This window comes from Scyliorhinus canicula, chromosome 4 (genome assembly GCF_902713615.1).
Source record: "Scyliorhinus canicula chromosome 4, sScyCan1.1, whole genome shotgun sequence".
Classification (NCBI taxonomy): domain Eukaryota; kingdom Metazoa; phylum Chordata; class Chondrichthyes; order Carcharhiniformes; family Scyliorhinidae; genus Scyliorhinus; species Scyliorhinus canicula.
In genome coordinates this window covers 82,613,972-82,634,434 of record NC_052149.1, presented here as the reverse complement: position 1 = coordinate 82,634,434, position 20,463 = coordinate 82,613,972, and the positions used below count along the sequence as shown (strand labels likewise).

Below are 20,463 nucleotides of genomic sequence, written 5' to 3'. Positions count from 1 at the left end.
CCTCATGTTCTGGTCTTGCCCCAGACTTGCAGGGTACTGGACAGCCTTCTTCGAGGCAATGTCCAAAGCGGTGGGGATGAGGGTGCAGCCATGCCCGAAAGTGGCGGTCTTCGGGGTTTCAGACCAGCCAGATCTATTCCTGGGCAGGAGGGCGGACGGACGCCCTTGCCTTTGCCTCCCTGATCGCCCGCCGTAGAATCCTGTTCGGCTGGTAGTCAACAGCAGCACCCAAAGCTGCAGACTGGCTGTCCGACCTCTCGGAATCTCTCCAAATGGCGAAAATCAAATTCGCCATCCGAGGCTCAGACGATAGTTTCCACAGAAAGTGGGAGCCATTCACGCAATTGTTCCGGGACCTGTTTGTGACCAACGAACAAGCAGAAGAATAGCCAGGTAGCCAAGAATCAGGGGAAAGTCGCCAAAGCATGAGAGGGAGAGATAGACCGGGAGGGGAGGGGAGACAGCTAAACCTAAGAGGAAGGAAAGGCGAAAGGTGGAAGAGACAGCGAACAGGAGAGGAGAACCAGGGAGGTGGGGGGAGGCAGGTAAATGAGAGCCGGAAGGAAGGCACGGGTTACAATAACGAACATGGCATCTCCCGGAGTAGGGAACGAGGAGAATAAAGACGAAAGACTGGAGGAACGGCAGAAGCGGAGGTGAGCGACTTCCGGTTGCGGTGATGCGGAGCTAAGCCGCACGTTTGGCAGCTCCCGCTATTAAAGGACTTTCGGGCCTATTTTAGGGCCCCAAACGGCGCTGTTTCGACGATTCCCAGTGGGGGAAGGTGTTTGGAGGAACATTCCCCGAAATTTATGGTGTGTACCCGGAGTGGGGCAAAGGAAAAGGCTGCAGCAGCTCCCCAGGAAAAGAGGGGGAAGGAGGACAAAATGGCGGCCGGCGGAGCACCCGAGGACTGGTGGAAGTGGGCGCAGGAGCAGCAAGCCGCTCTTCTGCGCTGCTTTGCGGAGCTGAAGGCTGAGTTGCTGGACTCCCTGAATGCGACTACCAACAAGCTGCTTGAGACCCAGACAGCCCAGGGGGTGGCCGTTCAGGAGTTGCAGCGGCAGGCCGCTGAGCAGGAGGAGGAGGCCGTGGTCCTCGTGGGGAAGGTGAAGTTGCACGAGGCACTTCACAAAAAGTGGCAAGACCGCTTGGAGGAGCTGGACTTTCGCACGAGGCGAAAGAATTTGAGGATCCTGGGCCTGGCGGAGGGGCTGGAGGGGTCGGATCTTCCGTCTTATGTGACCACGATGCTGAGCTCGTTGATGGGAGCGGGGTCCTTCCATTTGCCCCTGGAGCTTGAGGGAGCTCACAGAGTGCTGGCCAGGAGGCCCAAGATGAATGAACCCCCGCGGGCGGTGCTGGTGCGGTTCCATCGATTCAGTGACCGGGAGTTTATGCTACGCTGGTCCAAGAAAGAGAGGAGCAGCAAGTGGGAGAATTCGGTAGTCCGAATCTACCAAGACTGGAGTGCGGAGGTGGCTAAGCGGCGGGCCGGGTTTAACCGGATGAAGGCGGTGCTGCATGCCAAGCAGGTCAAATTTGGAATGCTGCAGCCTGCGCGTCTGTGGGTGACATATAAGGACCGGCACCACTACTTCGAGTCCCCGGAGGAGGTGTGGGCCTTTGTACAGGCGGAGAAGCTGGACACGAACTAGGGTCAGGGGGCTGCGGGGTCCGGTGCACTGCGGTCGTTGCTGTTGCTGTTTTTGTAATTTTGACATGTGTTTTCTATGCTGGTTTTTGCTCTGTTTCCGGGTGGGTCTGTTGGGTATGGTTTTGGGTTATGTGGGGAATGTTGGGGGTTTGTTTTTATTTTCTCTTCTGTACGGGGCTGGGGGATGGGGTGGAGCTGGAATTCTGGGAGCTGCGTCAGAAGGGTGGGGTGTGGCAGTGCGAAAGCGCGGGCTTTCCTCTGGTTTCCCGCGCTGCGGGGCAGGGGGGGTGGAGCTGGCGGTGGGGGCGTGGCCTCTACTGTTTTTTTCCCGCGCTGAAGCGGTGCCAAGGAGGTGTGGCAGGAGGGGGGGGCCGGGTTTTGGCGGAAGTTGCCGGGGTCAGCAGAAGTCAGCTGACTCACGGAAGTACCATGGAGGGTTCGTCGCGGCTAGGAGGGGTCCTAGCCTGGGTGTGGGGGGGAATACCGGGTTGCTGCTGGAAGGGCCAGGAGAGAGCTGGTGTGGGCCGGGGGGGGGGGGGGGGGTAGGTAGAGGGGAGGCGGTATCGTCATGGGGGACGGGTCGGGCAGGGTGTGCTGGCCTGGGGCGAGCAGTTGATGAGCTATGGCTAGTCGGCGGGGGAGGGGGAGCGAGGTGCCCTCTGATCCGGCTGATCACCTGGAACGTGAGGGGGCTGAATGGGCCGGTTAAGAGGGCTAGGGTATTTTCTCATTTGAAGGGGCTGAAGGCGGACGTGGTATTCCCCCCCACACCCCCACCCCCAGGCTAGGACCCCTCCTAGCCGCGACGAACCCTCCATGGTACTTCCGTGAGTCAGCTGACTTCTGCTGACCCCGGCAACTTCCGCCAAAACCCGGCCCCCCCTCCTGCCACACCTCCTTGGCACCGCTTCAGCGCGGGAAAAAAACAGTAGAGGCCACGCCCCCACCGCCAGCTCCACCCCCCCTGCCCCGCAGCGCGGGAAACCCACTTGAAGGTGGCGGACCAGGTTCGTCTGAGGAAGGGGTGGGTAGGGCAGGTTTTCCACTCAGGATTAGACATGAAGAACTGGGGGGTGGTGATTCTGGTGGGGAAGAGGGTGGCGTTCGAGGCGTCTGAGGTGGTGGCGGACAAGGAGGGCAGATATATTATGGTGAAGGGTAGGCTACAGGGAGAGAAGGTGGTGCTGGTTAATGTGTATGCCCCAAATTGGGATGATGCTGGCTTTATGAGGCGCATTTTGGGCCGCATTCCGGACCTGGAGGCAGGGGGCCTGATCATGGGGGGAGACTTTAACACGGTGCTAGATCCCCCACTGGACCGGTCCAGTTCAAGGATGGGTAGGAGGCCGGCGGCGGCCAAGGTGCTGAGGGGGTTTATGGACCAGATGGGAGGGGTGGATCCCTGGAGGTTTGGGAGGCCGAGGGCGCGGGAGTATTCCTTTTTCTCCCATGTACATAGGGTTTACTCCCGAATAGATTTTTTCGTCCTGAGCAGGGGATTGATCCCGAAGGTGCAGGATGCCGAGTATTCGGCCATAGCAATTTCAGACCATGCTCCGCACTGGGTCGATCTGGAGATGGGGGAGGCGTGGGACCAGCGCCCACTGTGGCGCCTGGATGTGGGGATGCTAGCTGATGAGGAGGTGTGTAGGAGGGTCCAGGGAAGTATCGAGGGGTATCTTGAGACCAACAACACGGGGGAGGTCCGGGTGGGGATGGTCTGGGAGGCTCTGAAAGCAGTGATCCGGGGGGAGCTGATTTCCATCCGGGCCCATAGGGAAAGGAGGGAGAGGAGGGAGAGGGAGAAACTGGTGGGGGAGCTCCTGGACGTGGATAGGAGGTACGCGGAGGCGGGATTGTTGGGGGAACGGCGTAGTTTGCAGGCCAAGTTTGACTTGTTGACCACCAGAAAGGCGGAGACACAGTGGAGGGGGGCGCAAGGCGCGGTATATGAGTATGGGGAGAAGGCGAGCAGGATGTTGGTGCATCAGCTCCGCAGGCGAGATGCGGCTAGGGAAATTGGTGGAGTGACGGATAAGGGTGGGAATGTGGTGCGGAAGGGGGCAGAGGTGAACGGGGTCTTTAGGGACTTTTACGAGGAACTGTACCGGTCGGAGCCACCAGTGGGGGGGGGGGGATGGAGAGCTTCATGAACAGGCTACGTTTCCCAAACGTGCAAGAGGAGCTGGTGGAGGGGCTGGGGGCGCTGATAGAGTTGGAGGAGCTAGTCAGGGGGATTGATCAAATGTAGTCAGGTAAGGCGCCGGGGCCGGATGGGTTCCCGGTGGAATTGTATAAAAAGTATGCGGCTCTGGTGGGCCCCCTGTTGGTGCGAGCCTTCAATGAGGCATGGGGGGGGGGGGGGGGGGGGCTTTGCCCCCGACGATGTCACGGGCGCTGATCTCTCTGATCTTGAAGCGGGATAAGGACCCCTTGCAGTGTGGATCATACAGGCCAATCTCGCTCCTCAATGTTGATGCTAAGTTGCTGGCGAAGATCCTGGCCACCAGGATAGAGGAGTGTGTGCCAGGGGTGATACACGAGGATCAGACAGGATTTGTCAAGGGAAGACAGCTTAACACGAATGTACGGAGATTGTTAAATGTTATTATGATGCCAGCGGTGGAGGGGGAGGCGGAGATAGTGGTGGCGCTGGATGCAGAGAAGGCGTTTGATAGAGTTGGGTGGGGGTACCTGTGGGAGGTGCTGGAGCGGTTCGGATTCAGGGAGGGGTTCATCAAATGGGTGAGGTTGCTCTACGAGGCCCCGATGGCGAGTGTAGTTACCAATGGAAGGAGATCAGAGTACTTCAGGCTCTACCGTGGGACCAGGCAGGGGTGCCCCTGTCCCCCTTGCTTTTTGCACTGGCGATAGAACCTTTGGCTTTGGCGCTGAGGGAGTCGGGGAGGTGGAAGGGCCTGGTGCGGGGTGGGGAAGAACATAGGGTATCGCTGTATGCAGACGACCTGCTGTTGTATGTGGCGGACCCAGAGGGGGGAATGCCGGGGGTGATGGAGCTGTTGGCTGAGTTTGGGAGCTTCTCGGGCTATATGTTAAATTTGGGCAAGAGTGATGTATTTGTAGTGCACCCGGGTGATCAGGAGGAGGGAATTGGGAGGCTCCCGTTTAAGAGGGCAGTGAAGAGTTTCAGATACCTGGGGGTGCAGGTGGCCAGGAGTTGGGGGACTCTCCATAAGCTTAATTTTACCAGGCTTGTGGAACAGATGGAGTAGGAATTCAAAGGGTGGGACATGGTGCCGCTATCGCTGGGGGGTAGAGTGCAGTCCATCAAAATGACGGTTCTCTCGAGTTTCTTGTTCCTTTTTCAGTGTTTGCCCATCTTTATCCCTAGGGCCTTTTTTAGGAGGGTGACTAGCAGCATCATGAGCTTTGTTTGGGCGCATGGGACCCCGAGGGTGAAGAGGGTCTTCTTGGAGCGGGGTAGAGATGGTGGGGGGCTGGCGTTACCCAATCTCTCGGGGTATTGTTGGGCAGCCAATGTGTTGATGGTGCGCAAGTGGGTGATGGAGGGGGAGGGGGCAGCATGGAAACGGTTGGAGAGGGCGTCCTGTGGGGGCACAAGCCTGGGGGCCCTGGTAACGGTGCCGTGGCCGCTCCCTCCTACGAGGTATACCACGAGATATACCACGCGGCTACCCTCAAGATTTGGGGGCAGTGGAGGCGACATAGGGGGGAAATAGGGGGCTCGATGGAGGCTCCGCTGAGGGGGAACCATCGGTTCGTCCCGGGGAACATTGATGGGGGGTTCCAGGGTTGGCACAGAGCGGGCATCAGACAGCTGAGGGACCTGTTCATTGATGGGAGGTTTGCGAGCCTGGGGGAGTTGGAGGAGAAATTTGGGCTCCCCTCGGGGAACATGTTTAGGTACCTGCAGGTAAAGGCGTTTGCTAGGCGGCAGGTGGAGGTCTTCCCTTTGCTTCCCGTGAGGGGGGTGAGTGACAGGGTGCTTTCGGGGGTCTGGGTCGGGGATGGGAAGATATCTGATATCTACAAGGTAATGCAGGAGGTGGAGGAGGCGTCAGTAGAGGAGCTAAAGGCTAAGTGGGAGGGGAACTGGGGGAACAGATCGAAGATGGGACATGGGCTGTGCCCTGGAGAGGGTTAACTCTTTCTCCTCATGTGCGCGGCTTAGCCTCAACCAATTCAAGATGCTGCACCGAGCCCACATGTCTGGGTCTAGGATGAGTAGGTTCTTTGGGGGCGAAGACAGGTGTGTCAGATGTTCGGGGAGTCCAGCGAACCATGCCCATATGTTCTGGGCATGCCCGGCACTGGAGGAGTTCTGGAAGGGGGTGGCGAGGACGGTGTCGAGGGTGGTATGATCCAGGGTCAAGCCAGGCTGGGGACTCGCAATTTTTGGGGTTGGGGTGGAGCCGGGAGTGCAGGAGGCGAAAGAGGCCGGTGTGCTGGCCTTTGCGTCCCTAGTAGCCCGGCGAAGGATCTTGCTACAATGGAAGGATGCGAGGCCCCCAAGCGTGGAGACCTGGATCAATGACATGGCGGGTTTCATTAAGCTAGAGAAGGTCAAATTTGCCCTGAGAGGATCGGTACAAGGGTTCTTTAGGCGGTGGCAACCTTTCCTCGACTTTCTGGCTCAGCGATAGGGTACTGGGTCAGCAGCAGCAGCAACCAGGTGGGGGGGAGAGAAAGGGGGGCGGAGAGGAAGGGGGAGAGAAAGAGGGGGGAGAGAGAAGGGGAGGAAAAGGGGGGAGGGGGGTGGGGGTTGTGATGCATGGGTTGATACGGTCTTGGGGGTGTTACAGTTATTATGGTGTTTTATTGTTGCTTTTCATTGTTTGTTATATTTTCTGTAAAAAATTTCAATAAAAATTATTTTTTTAAAAAAGAAGCGGAGGTGAGCACGAGACGGCCTCAAGATCCGTCCAGGAAAAGCAAGTGACAACACCAGCACCAAACCCATTCGAGTATTTCCCACTGTAATTGTTTCTCCGGCACCCAAATGTATATTTACCTCCCCAGTCTCTCTCTCTCTCTCTCTCTCTCTCTGTCTCTCTCTCCCACCACCACCATCACCACCACCACCAAAAAAAGGAAAATTGCCTCTCTCCGCATCCGCTCGATTCTTTGTGCCGCAGGGTTGTTTGTGTGTGTGAACTGTTCATGCTCTTTTGGTTGGCGATGGCGAGCGTGTCTCGCGTCTCTTGCCTTGCCACCGTCTTGCAGCATTACATCAAAACCAAGGGAGCTTCTGTGGGTTTGGGTGCTGCCTTGCGGCTTGCCGACAGGAACGCCGGCAAGCGACTACTGTGTGACTCTGCAGGATTTGGACCGGTGAGGCAGGGCCGGCTTTCCTTCCCACCGTGCTGACGCAGTAGTCGCTGTCCTAGTCACTCTCCCTTCGGTTACAAGGGACCTAAACGTCTCCCTATCAGCTCATGCGGGCTGGGCGCCTCGGGGGTGGCGGTTTACAGACTCGTGTGTCGTCGAGTTTTGTTATTCCACCGAGTCGTCGTTCGCCACATTCGAGAGAATGTGCTGTCCAGGCCCCCTCCTTTCGCCTTGTGGTGTGCTCCTTCTCATCTTCCCCCACCCTACCTCACCTCCCGGACCGTTGGGTGTTTGGTGGTCGTTGTCTCACATGCATCGCTTGGAAGAAGGAGGGGGTGCCCCCTGTGGCGTGCACCCGACTCAGACCGTGCCGTGTCGGCTCCCGTGTGTCTCGCTCTTGCTCAGCTTGCCAGCAGCCGGTGGCGGCGGAGCACCTTTATCTGGTTGGTGGCTGCGGGACGTGAAGGCAAGGTCAGGCTCTGGCAATAAATTCCACCTACATGCGCAACCTCACACGAGCACCCTGACCATAATGATGGTCGACTGGTAACGGGCGAGTCCCTCGCTGGTGGTGGGCTGCGCCAGGCTGGGGCTCCTGTGCGTTCGGCGGGTGCGTTTTGCACAGTCCTTACTACCTAGGCCTTTTGGCATGTGGACTCACATGACTCCATCCATTATACCTTTGATAAAAAACAGGGTTCCAAAACATAGGGTGGGATTCTCTGGCTGCGTCCGCACAGCAACCGTAGAATCCTACCGAGGTCAATGGACTTCTCCATTGTCCGCTTTTCGTCCGTGGCGTTCTTGCCGTGGGTTGGGCGGCAGAATCCAGCCCATAATTTTAAAACTCAATTGTAACAGGAGCAATAAACTATACAAGTGCCAAGCATGGTGACAAGTGGGGAAAGGGGTTGGAAAGATACAGTAAGTTGAACTAAAATTTAAAAAAGCTTAATGTAAAACTTATCAGTTGGAGAAAATCCTGTCATGTTGGTTATCTTGTCAAAATGCAGTAATGCTTTTCTTTTATAATTGCATGTGGTTTCCTTTACCTATCAAATGTTATGCTGATTTTTACAATTGCACCTGGTTTGAGATTTTGTCCCATTCTCATAAACTGATCTCCAATATCTAGATAATGTGTCTTAACTGTTGTTTTTCAGTGAATGGCACAACGGGAGAGGGCCTGTCTCTTACTGTTGAAGAAAGAAAATTGCTTGCTGAAGAGTGGATCAGCCAAGGAAAGGACAAGTGAGTGCTCGCATTTCGATCCAGTCTGCGGGTAACAAATAAGCAACCATATTCAAGGCATTGTTTTTTTAGAAAACCTATTTAGTTTATCTCTTCCAACTTCTGATGTCCTGTCCTTTTCTGCTCCTCTCTCAAAGGTGGCCACTTGGATTAGGATATAATTTCAAAGGCATGTTTATTTTAAGAAAATAACAGTAACTTGAGCAAATGATGTGAAAAGCCCCAGTAAGAGACGAGACGTTATAGGAGATGTGTGCACTTCTAATTCATTCATTAGATTGCTGACATGACCCTGAAGCATTTTATACCCAATTATTTTTTCCAATTAAGGGGCAATTTTAGTGTGGCCAATCCACCTATCCTGCACATCTTTTGGGTTGTGGGGGCGAAACCCACGCAGACACGGGGAGAATGTGCAAACTCCACATAGACAGTGACCCAGGGCCGGGATTCGAACCCGGGTCCTCAGCGCCATAGGCAACAATGCTAACCACTGTGCAACCGTGCTGCCCCCCTGAAGCATTTTAAAGTATAATAGGACTTACTTTACCAGGAATATATACAAGAAGAAAGGAAGGACTGTAGAGTGCTTTTGATCTCTGTACGTTCCAAAGCACTTTACTTGCAATTTTGATATTTTTGAAGTGTAACCACTATTGCAAGGTGGGCAATGTTCAACCTTGCACAGCAAGCTACCAATCAGTAATAAGTAGATAACCTGTTTTAACTGTTTTTTTTTTTATATAATTTTTATTGGAATTTTTTACAGAAAATATAAAACATAATGACAAACAATGAAATGCAACAAAATAACCCATAATAACTGTGACACCCCCAGACCGTATCGGCGCATGTATCACATCCCCCCCACCCCCCCCAACCCTAATGAACAACAAAAGAACTTAAAAAATATTAAAATTAAATAAACAAACATAGTCATTGTCGGCCCCCCCCCCTTTTCCCTCCCCTTTTCCCTCCCCGGGTTGCTGCTGCTGCTGTCCCCATACCCTATCGTTGAGCCAGAAAGTCGAGAAAATGCTGCCACCGCCTAAAGAACCCTTGTACCGACCCTCTCAGGGCGAATTTGACCTTCTCTAGCTTAATGAAACCCGCCATGTCATTGATCCAGGTCTCCACGCTTGGGGGCCTCGCATCCTTCCATTGTAGCAAGATCCTTCGCCGGGCTACTAGGGACGCAAAGGCCAGCACACCGGCCTCTTTCGCCTCCTGCACTCCCGGCTCCACCCCAACCCCAAAAATCGCGAGTCCCCATCCTGGCTTGACCCTGGATCCCACCACCCTCGACACCGTCCTCGCCACCCCCTTCCAGAACTCCTCCAGTGCCGGGCATGCCCAGAACATATGGGCATGGTTCGCTGGACTCCCCGAGCACCTGACACACCTGTCCTCACCCCCAAAGAACCTACTCATCCTCGTCCCAGTCATGTGGGCCCGGTGCAGCACCTTGAATTGGATGAGGCTAAGCCGCGCACACGAGGAGGAAGAATTAACCCTCTCCAGGGCATCAGCCCATGTCCCGTCTTCGATCTGTTCCCCCAGTTCCCCCTCCCACTTCGTTTTCAGCTCCTCTACTGACGCCTCCTCCGCCTCCTGCATAACCTTGTAGATATCAGATATCTTCCCCTCTCCGACCCAGACCCCCGAAAGCACCCTGTCGCTCACCCCCCTCGCGGGAAGCGAAGGGAATCCCTCCACCTGCCGCCTAGCAAATGCCTTTACCTGCAGATACCTGAACATGTTCCCCGGGGGGAGCCCAAATTTCTCCTCCAACTCCCCCAGGCTCGCAAACCTCCCATCAATAAACAGGTCCCTCAGCTGTCTGATGCCCGCTCTGTGCCAACCCTGAAATCCCCCATCAATGTTCCCCGGGACGAACCTATGGTTCCCCCTTAACGGAGCCTCCATCGAGCCCCCCACTTCTCCCCTATGTCGCCTCCACTGCCCCCAAATCTTGAGGGTAGCCGCCACCACCGGACTCGTGGTATACCTCGTAGGAGGGAACGGCCACGGCGCCGTTACCAGGGCCCCCAGGCTTGTATCGCCACAGGACGCCCTCTCCATCCGTTTCCATGCTGCCCCCTCCCCCTCCATTACCCACTTGCGCACCATCGACACATTGGCCGCCCAATAATACCCCGAGAGATTGGGTAACGCCAGCCCCCCACCATCTCTACCCCGCTCCAAGAAGACCCTCTTCACCCTCGGGGTCCCATGCGCCCAAACAAAGCTCATGATGCTGCTAGTCACCCTTCTAAAAAAGGCCCTAGGGATAAAGATGGGCAAACACTGGAAAAGGAACAAGAACCTCGGGAGAACCGTCATTTTGACGGACTGCACTCTACCCGCCAACGATAGCGGCACCATGTCCCACCTTTTAAATTCCTCTTCCATCTGCTCCACCAGCCTGGTAAAATTAAGCTTATGGAGAGTCCCCCAACTCCTGGCCACCTGCACCCCCAGGTATCTGAAACTCTTCACTGCCCTCTTAAATGGGAGTCTCCCGATTCCCTCCTCCTGATCACCCGGGTGTACTACAAATACCTCACTCTTGCCTAAATTTACCTGTTTTAACTGTTAATTGACGGATATCTATTGGCCAACACACTGGGAAAACTACCCTGCTAAAATGTTTTCTTCTGAAATGTTGCAACAAAAATGGGGATGATATTACTAAGTGCAGTTTATTCTATGCCTGCCTTCTAGGACTTTTTGATCTCATTGATAATTGCCACATTAATATTACGTGCCTAATGTCATGGAGGATGACATTAAAAACGGAACATGAGCTGGGATTTGTGGTTAAAAATAATGGTGAGATTATTGGCACACCACATTATTTTTGTGGAATTTGGACAGCAAATTCAAGTTCACCATAGGTATGCAGCTAAATATAGAAATCTGAAATTTGCTGTCCATATTGCCCTGTTGAACCAGACGTTCCCCAGTTATAATTTCCCAACAATAGTTTCTTGCCGAGAGCTTGGTATTGAATCGTGTGAAATGCCATGAAGTTGCTGTACTTGCATGATAATCCACTCAACTCTTAGAGAAAGTTGAGGCTTATCCGTTCCAATGTAAGCACTCTTTTCATAGCATTTACAGTGCAGAAGGAGGCCATTCGGCCCATCGAGTCTGCACCGGCTCTTGGAAAGAGCACCCTACCCAAGGTCAACACCTCCACCTTATCCCCACAACCCAGTAACCCCACCCAACACTAAGGGCAATTTTGCACACTAAGGGCAATTTATCATGGCCAATCCACCTAACCTGCACATCTTTGGACTGTGGGAGGAAACCGGAGCACCCGGAGGAAACCCACACACACACGGGGAGCATGTGCAGACTCCACACAGACAGTGACCCAAGCCGGAATCAAACCTGGGACCCTGGAGCTGTGAAGCAATTGTGCTATCCACAAGGCTACCGTGCTGCCCACTTTTAACAGTGCAATGAGATTAATTACTGATATAGGTGCAAAGTATCATCCGTTCAGATTTTTTTTTAACAATTTTGTCTCTTCCTCTAAATCCAACCTTTTTTCCTTCTCTGTTTTGGATGTATGTACCCAATGTGACATTTAATTCAATATTAGTCTCTGCTCATCAATAATTCTTCAAAGATGCACAGTTGTTTCAACTATTGACACAGGCATCACACTTTTTCACAATTTGCTCGATGGCCTTCCACTGCAAAAGTTGAAAGGATTGGTGTATCCTGACCCCACAATTCGTTCAAATGTTGACCTATATGCTGTAATTTTTCTACAAGTTTATTTAAGCATCATTGTATTCTTTCTCTCTAGGTTAGATCGGGTGATAATTCATGTGGGTTCCTTGAGTATAAAAGAATCGCAACAGTTGGTGAGCTTAAATAATTTAAACAAATATACTAACTGTAGTTACATTTCATTTCATTTTGAAGAAATAAAAATGAGTGATAAAGAGTGTGCTGAAAATCTCTAATACCTGGATTAGCGAACAAAAATCTGGAAATTTACAAAAGATTCGTCAATCTGAAAATGAGGGAGGGGCGGGGAATGAGCAACAATGAAACATTGGATTTGAGCTACAATGATAAACAAATGGACGGCCACTGGGTGTGGAGGGCTATCATTAGATGAACTAGGACATGACTCTAAGATACAATCCTCACTTGGGCAGTATGCATACAAAGAAAGCTATGCTGACAAACAAAATGTGGTAGAGCAGACCATATGGGTGGTGCAACAATGCTTTTACTGCCTGAAAGCCTCTGGAGAAATCCTGCATTCTCGGTATCTCTGGCTATGTAAGGTCTGCCTGCAGACATACTGGAATGGGCGGCAGAGGCTTGACCAGGTGCTTGGCTGAAGGTCAACAGCAGATGGAGCATCAGAGTGGGAGTCAAATGCTGTCCTGAGACAGAAGAACAGACTGGTGCTCCATGGTGCCACTGCCACTGGTCTGTGGCAATACCTTAACAATCTAATATTCTGGAGGAATGACTGCTGGTTGACACCCTGCAAGCCCTTTTATGAACTGGTAAGTGATCTGAGCTTCCATTGCAGCACTCAGTCATTGAGTAGCTTCTTCTTGTGCAACGCTGGAATCTAAAAGCGTGCTCATAGAGTTGTCCAGCAGTTGCAACTGGAAAGGATGGGATCTATTTGATGCTTTTGATACCACCCCCCCCCCCCCACCCCCTCAAATCCCCCCTAAACCTCCTGACCTTGAACCTGTGTCTCCTCGTGCTTCAACTAAGGGGAACAGCTTCTCCCTATCCACCTTGCAGGTGCCCCTCATAATCTTGTACACCTCGATGAGGTTGCCCCTCAGTCTTCTCTGCTCAAGCAAAAACAACCCAAGCCTATCCAACCTCTCCTCATAACTTAAATATTCCATCCCAGGCAGCATCCTGGTGAATCTCCACTACACCCCCTCTAGTGCAATCACATCCTTCCTATAGTGTGGTGACCAGATTTGCACACACTACTCCAGCAGTGGCCTCACCGAAGTTCTATACAACTCCAACATGACGTCCCTGCTTTTGTAATCTATGCCTCGATTGATAAACATGATGTGGAGATGCCGGCGTTGGACTGGGGTGAGCACAGTAAGAAGTCTTACAACACCAGGTTAAAGTCCAACAGGTTTGTTTAGGCAAGTGTCCAATGTGTCTTTTTCACATCCTTATTAACCTGCCCTTCTGCCTTCAAAGATGTGGGCAGAAACTCCCAACACTTCCTCAGAACTTCCCAGTCAGGCTATTCATTGAATTATCCTGAAGTATGCTGGCACCTTTGCTACCCTTGCTCCCTGTCCTAGCTGCCGGCCACTCTTAGTGTCTCACCATATGCAGCTCCTGTTTCCAAACTTTAAATTATGTGGAGAATTAGTATCTGAGCTGGTGGCTGTACATATGAGAGCAAGTGACAGTATTTTTTCTTTGTTGTCTTCCCACTTTTCCACCAGTATTCGAGCAGGTTCTCTGAAAGGAGAAGGGCACGCGGTTAGGGTTAAAATGAAGGGACAGAGAAATGCAGGAAGTGAACTTGTACTATTTTTACTTGTAAATCAAAAGAGACTGTGGAATGACGGGAAGTGAGATATGAGAAATAGGATTAGGTTTAAGGGCGTGATCATCTTTTGATGTTTTCAGTTGCCATGCTGGCCATGGCTACTCCAATAATGACAATAACACTCACTTTGAGGTGAGGATATGTAGCTTTGCCTCTTCTCACACAACTAGTTTCATCTGCCTCCAGTTATGTGCTAATTTCTACAGGAAGATGGATCAGTGAAAGTGGTGCAATATGTTTGAGTGATATGGCTGTTGTGGTTGAATCGCTGATAATGTGTTCAAGTGTAGGTGTGCATCTGAGTAGCACTGAGTGTGTAAGAGTGCAATGAAGCAATGAATGTTAGATATGTTGTGATTGATAACTCTTTTTGTTTGAGTGGTTGGTCTGTATGATGTCATGTTTGCACATGCTCAGTTGCTTAATTTGCAATTCATCCATGAATGTCTGATTCCCATGCAACATAGAACATAGAACAGTACAGCACAGAACAGGCCCTTCGGCCCTCGATGTTGTGCCGAGCAATGATCACCCTACTCAAACCCACGTATCCACCCTATACCCGTAACCCAACAACTCCCCCCCCCCCCCCCCCCCCCCCCAACCTTACTATTAGGACACTACGGGCAATTTAGCATGGCCAATCCACCTAACCCGCACATCTTTGGACTGTGGGAGGAAACCGGAGCACCCGGAGGAAACCCACGCACACACGGGGAGGACGTGCAGACTCCACACAGACAGTGACCCAGCCGGGAATCGAACCTGGGACCCTGGAGCTGTGAAGCATTTATGCTAACCACCATGCTACCATGCTGCCCCTCTTCATAAGCACTTTTTTGGGGGGGGATGTTGAGTATTTATGGACTTGTGTCATTAACCTTTTTTTCCATTTTTAAGTTACACTAACCCTGTCTTGGCTAACTACGATATCCAATAATTACTTATTAATGCTTTACTTCAGAGGACTTTTAAATGTTCTGGCAATTGGATTTTGAGCTGGCTTAACTTTTTAAATTCTTTGATGGAATGCAAGTGTAATGGACCCATGCTTAGTTGTCCATGAGAAAGTGGTGGTGATGCAGCATCTTTAATTCCTGCCGTCCATTGGGCAGTGGTACACCCACAGCATGTTGGGGAGGGAGTTCTGATTTTAATCCAGTAACAGTGAAGGACTGGTGATATAGTTCCAGTCAGGATGACTTTGAGGGAAACTTGCAGTGGTGGTGTTGCCATGCATCTGCTGCCCTTGTCGTTCTAGGTGGCGCAGATCATGGGCTTGGCAGGTGCTATTGGAGGAGGCTAGGTGTGTTGCTGCAGTGCATTTTGTATATAGTACACACTGCTGCCACCTGTGCTTTGGTATTGGAGGAGTGAATGTTTCAGTTGGTTGATGGAGTGCAATCAATCAAACTGTTGCTACATTGATGGTATAGAGTATTCCATCACACTCTCCTGACTTGAGTCCATATGGTGAACAGGCTTTGGGGAATAGAGAGCTGAATTATTACTGCAAAATTCCCAGTTTCGGAACTGCATTTGTAGCCATTGTATTTGTATGCTGGTCCAGTTCAATGGTAAGCCCACAGGATGTTGATAATGGAGAATCCAGAAACGGGAGTGCTACTGAATGTCATGGGGTGATGGTAGAGTCTGTCTTGGGATGGTCATTGTGTGGTGCAAATGTTAATTGCCATTTTCAACCCAAGCCTGAATGTTGTCCAGATCTTGCTGCATGGTGACATGGACTGATCCAGTGTCAGTTCTGAGTGCAACTGAACATTTTGCAATCAATCCCCATTTGTTGGAGATAAGGTCAGCTGATGAAACAGCTGATCTTGGTTGGGCCTGCAATACAACCCCAAGGAATAGCTTGGCTAGGGACACAGCTAGTTTTGGAGCACAAGTCTTCAGTACAATTTCCAGAATGTTGTCAGGGCCCATAGCTTTTGCTGTATACAGTGCCTTCATCTGTATCTTGGTATCACAAGTGAATTGAATTAGTTAAAAGTCTGGAACCTGTGATGCTAGTACCTTCAGTGGTGGCCAAGGTACTTCAACTGCCGGCACTTCTGGCTGAAGGTGATTGGAAATACTTTAACCTCGTCATTTGCACTGGATGTGCTGGACTCCCCAATCAGAGGGTGGGGATATTTGTGAAGCCTCCGCTAGTTGGTTGTTTAATTGTCCACCAACATTCATTATTGGATGTGGCTAAATTGCACAGCATAAGGTACACTTAGCTTTGTCTATCACATGCTTTTGACATGCAGGTAGTTATGCTGTTGCTTCATCAGATTGAGACCTCCGTTTTCGGGTATGGTTGGTGCTGTTCTTTGCTTGCCCCCACCCTCCGCTCCCGCCACTCTGCCATTATCATCAAGCCAAGGATCAACCCAGTTTCATAGAAGAGTGAGGGATATGTTAGGTCATGAAGTTGCAGCTTATGGTTGAATACAATTTTGCTGCTGCTGATGGCCCACAGCACCTTGTGGATGCCCAGCATCCCAATTCACATGGGGGTACACCATGCCTGAACAGTCTATATGGTAATTTCATATAAAAAGGAGACACTTGTTGATTTTAAACCCAAAATTTCAATATGTACAAACTAGATCCTAACCTTATTACTAGATGTGATCTAATGGACTGTTATCCATCCCCATTTGTGAACCAGACTTGTATACTGCAGATACTTAAAATACTCAGCAGGTCTGGCAGGTGATACATGAAACAAAATTGATGTTTCGTGTCCAATATGATGATTCTTTCGCACTCGCAGGAAGTGGAAAGCAACAAGGTGAACAAGGCAAAAGAGACAAACAGAAGACTTGGAGAGAAAAGCAGAATTTCTTGCTGAACTAGTATGCTGAAAGACAAGTCAAAATGCGTTTAATCTATATGCTTATAGATATTACTTTAAAATTACTTTTTGTGGAATTTGTCTTTCCGATCAAAGTGAAGAATGTTTTTTTAACAATTTTAATAAGGTTTTTTTGCATTATAAACAGCAACAGTATAAAATAATGTACAAAGAACAATAAACATAGTGCAATCACCGACTCTCATCCCACCAAGACCCGCCTAATTGAACCCCTATTCTACGCTACCCTAACCCCCCCCCCCCTGCTGACGATTAATTCTCCACGAAGAAGTCGATGAATGGTTGCCACCTCCGGGCGAACCCTAACAGTAACCCGCTCAAGGCAAACTTAATCTTCTCTAGGCCGAGGAAGCTCGCCATGACAGTTAGCCAGGTCTCCGACTTCGGGGGCTTTGAGTCCCTCCAAGCTAGCAGTATCCGTCTCCGGGCTACCAGGAAAGCAAAGGCCAGAACATCTACCTCTTTCTCCTCCTGGATTCCTGGGTCTTCCGACACCCCGAAAATTGCCACCACTGGTCTCATGCCACCCTTGTTTTCAAATTCTCTGGACATGACGTCCGCGAATCCCTGCTAATATCCCCTAAGTTTTGGACACGCCCAGAACATGTGAACATGGTTCGCTGGACATTTTGCACACCTGTTCTCTACCCCAAAGAATCTAATCATCCGGGTCACTGTCATGTAGGCCCGGTGGACCACCTTGAATTGGATCAAGCTAAGCCTGGCGCATGTTGTGGTCGTGTTGACTCTGCTTAACGCGTCCGCCCATAAGCCATCCTCCATCTCACCACCAAGCTCCTCCTCCCATTTACGCTTCAGCTCCTCGGTCTACGTCTCCTCCACCCCCATGAGTTCTTTGTAGATGTCCGAGACGCTCCCCTCTCCCACCCATCCCCTAGACACTACCCTATCCTGTTTCCCCCTTAGTGGCAGGAGTGGGAAGGATGATACCTGCCTACGCAGAAAGTCCCGCACCTGTAAATATCTAAATTCATTCCTCCTTGCCAACCCAAACTTCTCCTCCAGCGCCCTCAAGCTAGGGAAGCTCCCCTCTAAAAACAGGTCCCCCATCCTCTTAATCCCCGCCCTTTGCCATACTCGGGACCCCCCCCATCCAAGCTCCCCGAGGCAAACCGGTGATTGTCACATATTGGGGACCAGACCGATGATCCCACTGCTCCAGCTTACCTCCTCAAAGTGAAGAATGTTGATGTGGAATATATCTCATGTCTTTGCTGCCAACCTAGCTGAAATCCACAAACTTGGCCCAATTGGAGATTTGCATCTGTTTTGTATAGCTTCCTGACACACTGCCAGTGCATTTTCGTCATACCAACGCTTCAATGCTTGACAAAGCGAAACCTTGCTGCTTGATCAGGAACTCTTCAAGAAATGAAAGCCAGGCTTTTCATTTGAGTTTGAAAGTACCAATTTCCATGGTAATAAAGGTGTCAGTATAGTTGTGACGAGCTTAAACATGCTGTAAATCTTTGGCTCACTAAGTTTAAAATGTAGATGAATGTCCGGAAGAAGTTAAACATTTCCGAACTCACCTAAATGAAAATTTTGGTGATCATGATAATTTTCAACCCTCTGGAAATCGCAAATGCACAGATGTACCTTTTCCACTGCAGGGCGCTTGGCATTCTTGTCAGCATCATTCTTGTGTGCCTTTTGGTTAATTCTGGAATTCAATGTAGGTGTGTTAGCTATGCCAATACGACATAATATTGATGCAAACCTGTCACTGTGCATTTTTGATTTGGATATTATGGAAACATTTCCACAGAAAGTGGCACCTGCTGCTTCTATCATTCCCCTGCATTATTAGTACTTAAACATTTAAATGTGCTCCTTGGGTATTTGCAATTACTTTAATCTTGTCTGAAATTTTGGAAACAAATCTCTGTTTTTACATCCTTTATTTCTGGTAGATGTATGTCCTCTTGCGTATCCATCTGAGCACCAAGACTGTGTTAATTTAAAATTTCATACGAAAGATAAACACTATTCATACGAGAGATAGACTATTGCAACTCGTATCAGCCAAGATGATATGCTATAATCCAGGAATGAGGCTCCAACCCACTACCTTTTTGCCTGAGATGAAGCTTCTGTAACACTCATACCATAGTGGATGGCATTCTCCAGGTAGATATTTCCCTATCAATTAATGGCATCAGAAACTCAGTGGAAGGAACCCATGACCACTTATAAGCAAATGATAATGTTCTTTTCTTTAAGCCCTTTGATAGTTTAATTTAAGATGGTGCCCAAGGGAAATCAACTTACTTTTAAATATCATGGGCTGGAGTGGAGAGAATATTGACCATTTCTAATTTTTTCAATTACAGCACAAGGTCTGAACAGTTTTCCTAAACCGCACAAAAGAGTTGTTTTGATACTTTTCTTGAAAGTGAAAGGTGTCCGTTCCCCTTTGTTTCCTTTCAATTTGCATGAGGGTGAACATTCAATTCTGATGCATTATCATATGATTGTGTGATGTGGAGATGCCAGCATTGGACTGGGGTGTGCACAGTAAGAGGTTTTACAACACCAGGTTACATTCACCTGAGGAGGAGCAGTGCCCCGAAAGCTAGTGATTTGAAACAAACCTGTTGGACTTTAACCTGGTGTTGTAAAACTTCTGACATTTGATTGTAGTATGACCTCATACAGAGGGCAGTTAGCTGAAATGGCGAGACTGTGGTGCAGAATAATGCCAACAGGACGGGTTCAGTTCCGTACTGCCTGATGTAGTTATTAAGGCCTGCTACTTTGCCTTGCCCCACCATGTTATCATAGTATAAGCCATGATTAACAATTCTCAGAACATGAGGGCAATAAATGGCAGAGAGATGACTGCATACAGCTGTGGCCATTGAATAAGATGATTGATAGTATTCTTTCTTTGTATTTTGTTTCAGGCAAAACATGCCGCCGAGTACAATGCTTCTGGGATTGCAGTCATTTCACCGTTCTTCTTCAAACCTCAAAGTATAGGTTGTGTATTTGTGTCAGTTTTCCACACTTTATCACACAAGTGCTGACTGACAATTCAGTCAAAGTTCTTAGTACACAACATGGATTGAACTTTGTAGAATATTTACTTGTTTTTTTGCCGTGTAGGTGAAAATTGCTTTTGCAATGTAGTGTGGATAAATCTCATCGAAAGGAATTCATCGAATCTGCTGATTAAATCTAGCTAGCATTTTGAAATGGTCAAACATTTTAAAGTGGGGGAACAGTAAAATATAATCAATTTTGAAAGCCTATATCTTGCAATATCAGGGCGAACTGTAGTTCATCTGGTGTGGCAAGTGAATTGATCTCTCTTTTTTCAATCTTCTCTCTCTCTCTCTACTCATAAAGGCAAGCTTGTCCTGATTTACATCTTCAAGGACAATTGAATTTGTCTAACACGTCACTAAGATTAACCTTGGCTTTGAGTATCTTAAGGATAAACAGCAAAGCCTAATTATGTCTTCATATTGCAGCCCCACATGTATTTTCTAATGGAGGAATTGGATCAGGAGAAGCTATCTTGACTGATTCTGTTTTTTACTCTGTGACATGAGGATCTCAGGCCAATTATAGCACTATCTTAGAACAGTCTAAGGATCAAGCCGCGCGGAATGGTTCAGTACCAACACAATGGATAATATATTTACCACTGTGATGAGGTAACCTGGGATTGATTTGCTATCATTATAAAAAAACTAAGGTAAATGTGAGGAACAAGCCCACCACCTTCCTGCACACTTCAAGCTGTCCTTTAACGGT

The 20,463-nt window shown here is 49.8% G+C and overlaps 1 protein-coding gene across 6 annotated transcripts in view; it reads left to right on the top strand.

Moving 5' to 3' along the window:
• The window catches only part of npl (N-acetylneuraminate pyruvate lyase (dihydrodipicolinate synthase)), an 81,165-nt gene that overhangs the window by 21,678 nt on the left and 39,024 nt on the right, over positions 1-20,463 (top strand). For all 6 annotated transcript variants that reach the window (XM_038794614.1, XM_038794619.1, XM_038794617.1 and 3 more), the window contains exons 4-6: positions 8,131-8,218; positions 12,042-12,099; positions 19,608-19,683. In XM_038794614.1, the coding sequence (XP_038650542.1) occupies positions 8,131-8,218; positions 12,042-12,099; positions 19,608-19,683 (222 nt within the window). The remainder of the gene's footprint in view (positions 1-8,130; positions 8,219-12,041; positions 12,100-19,607; positions 19,684-20,463) is intronic.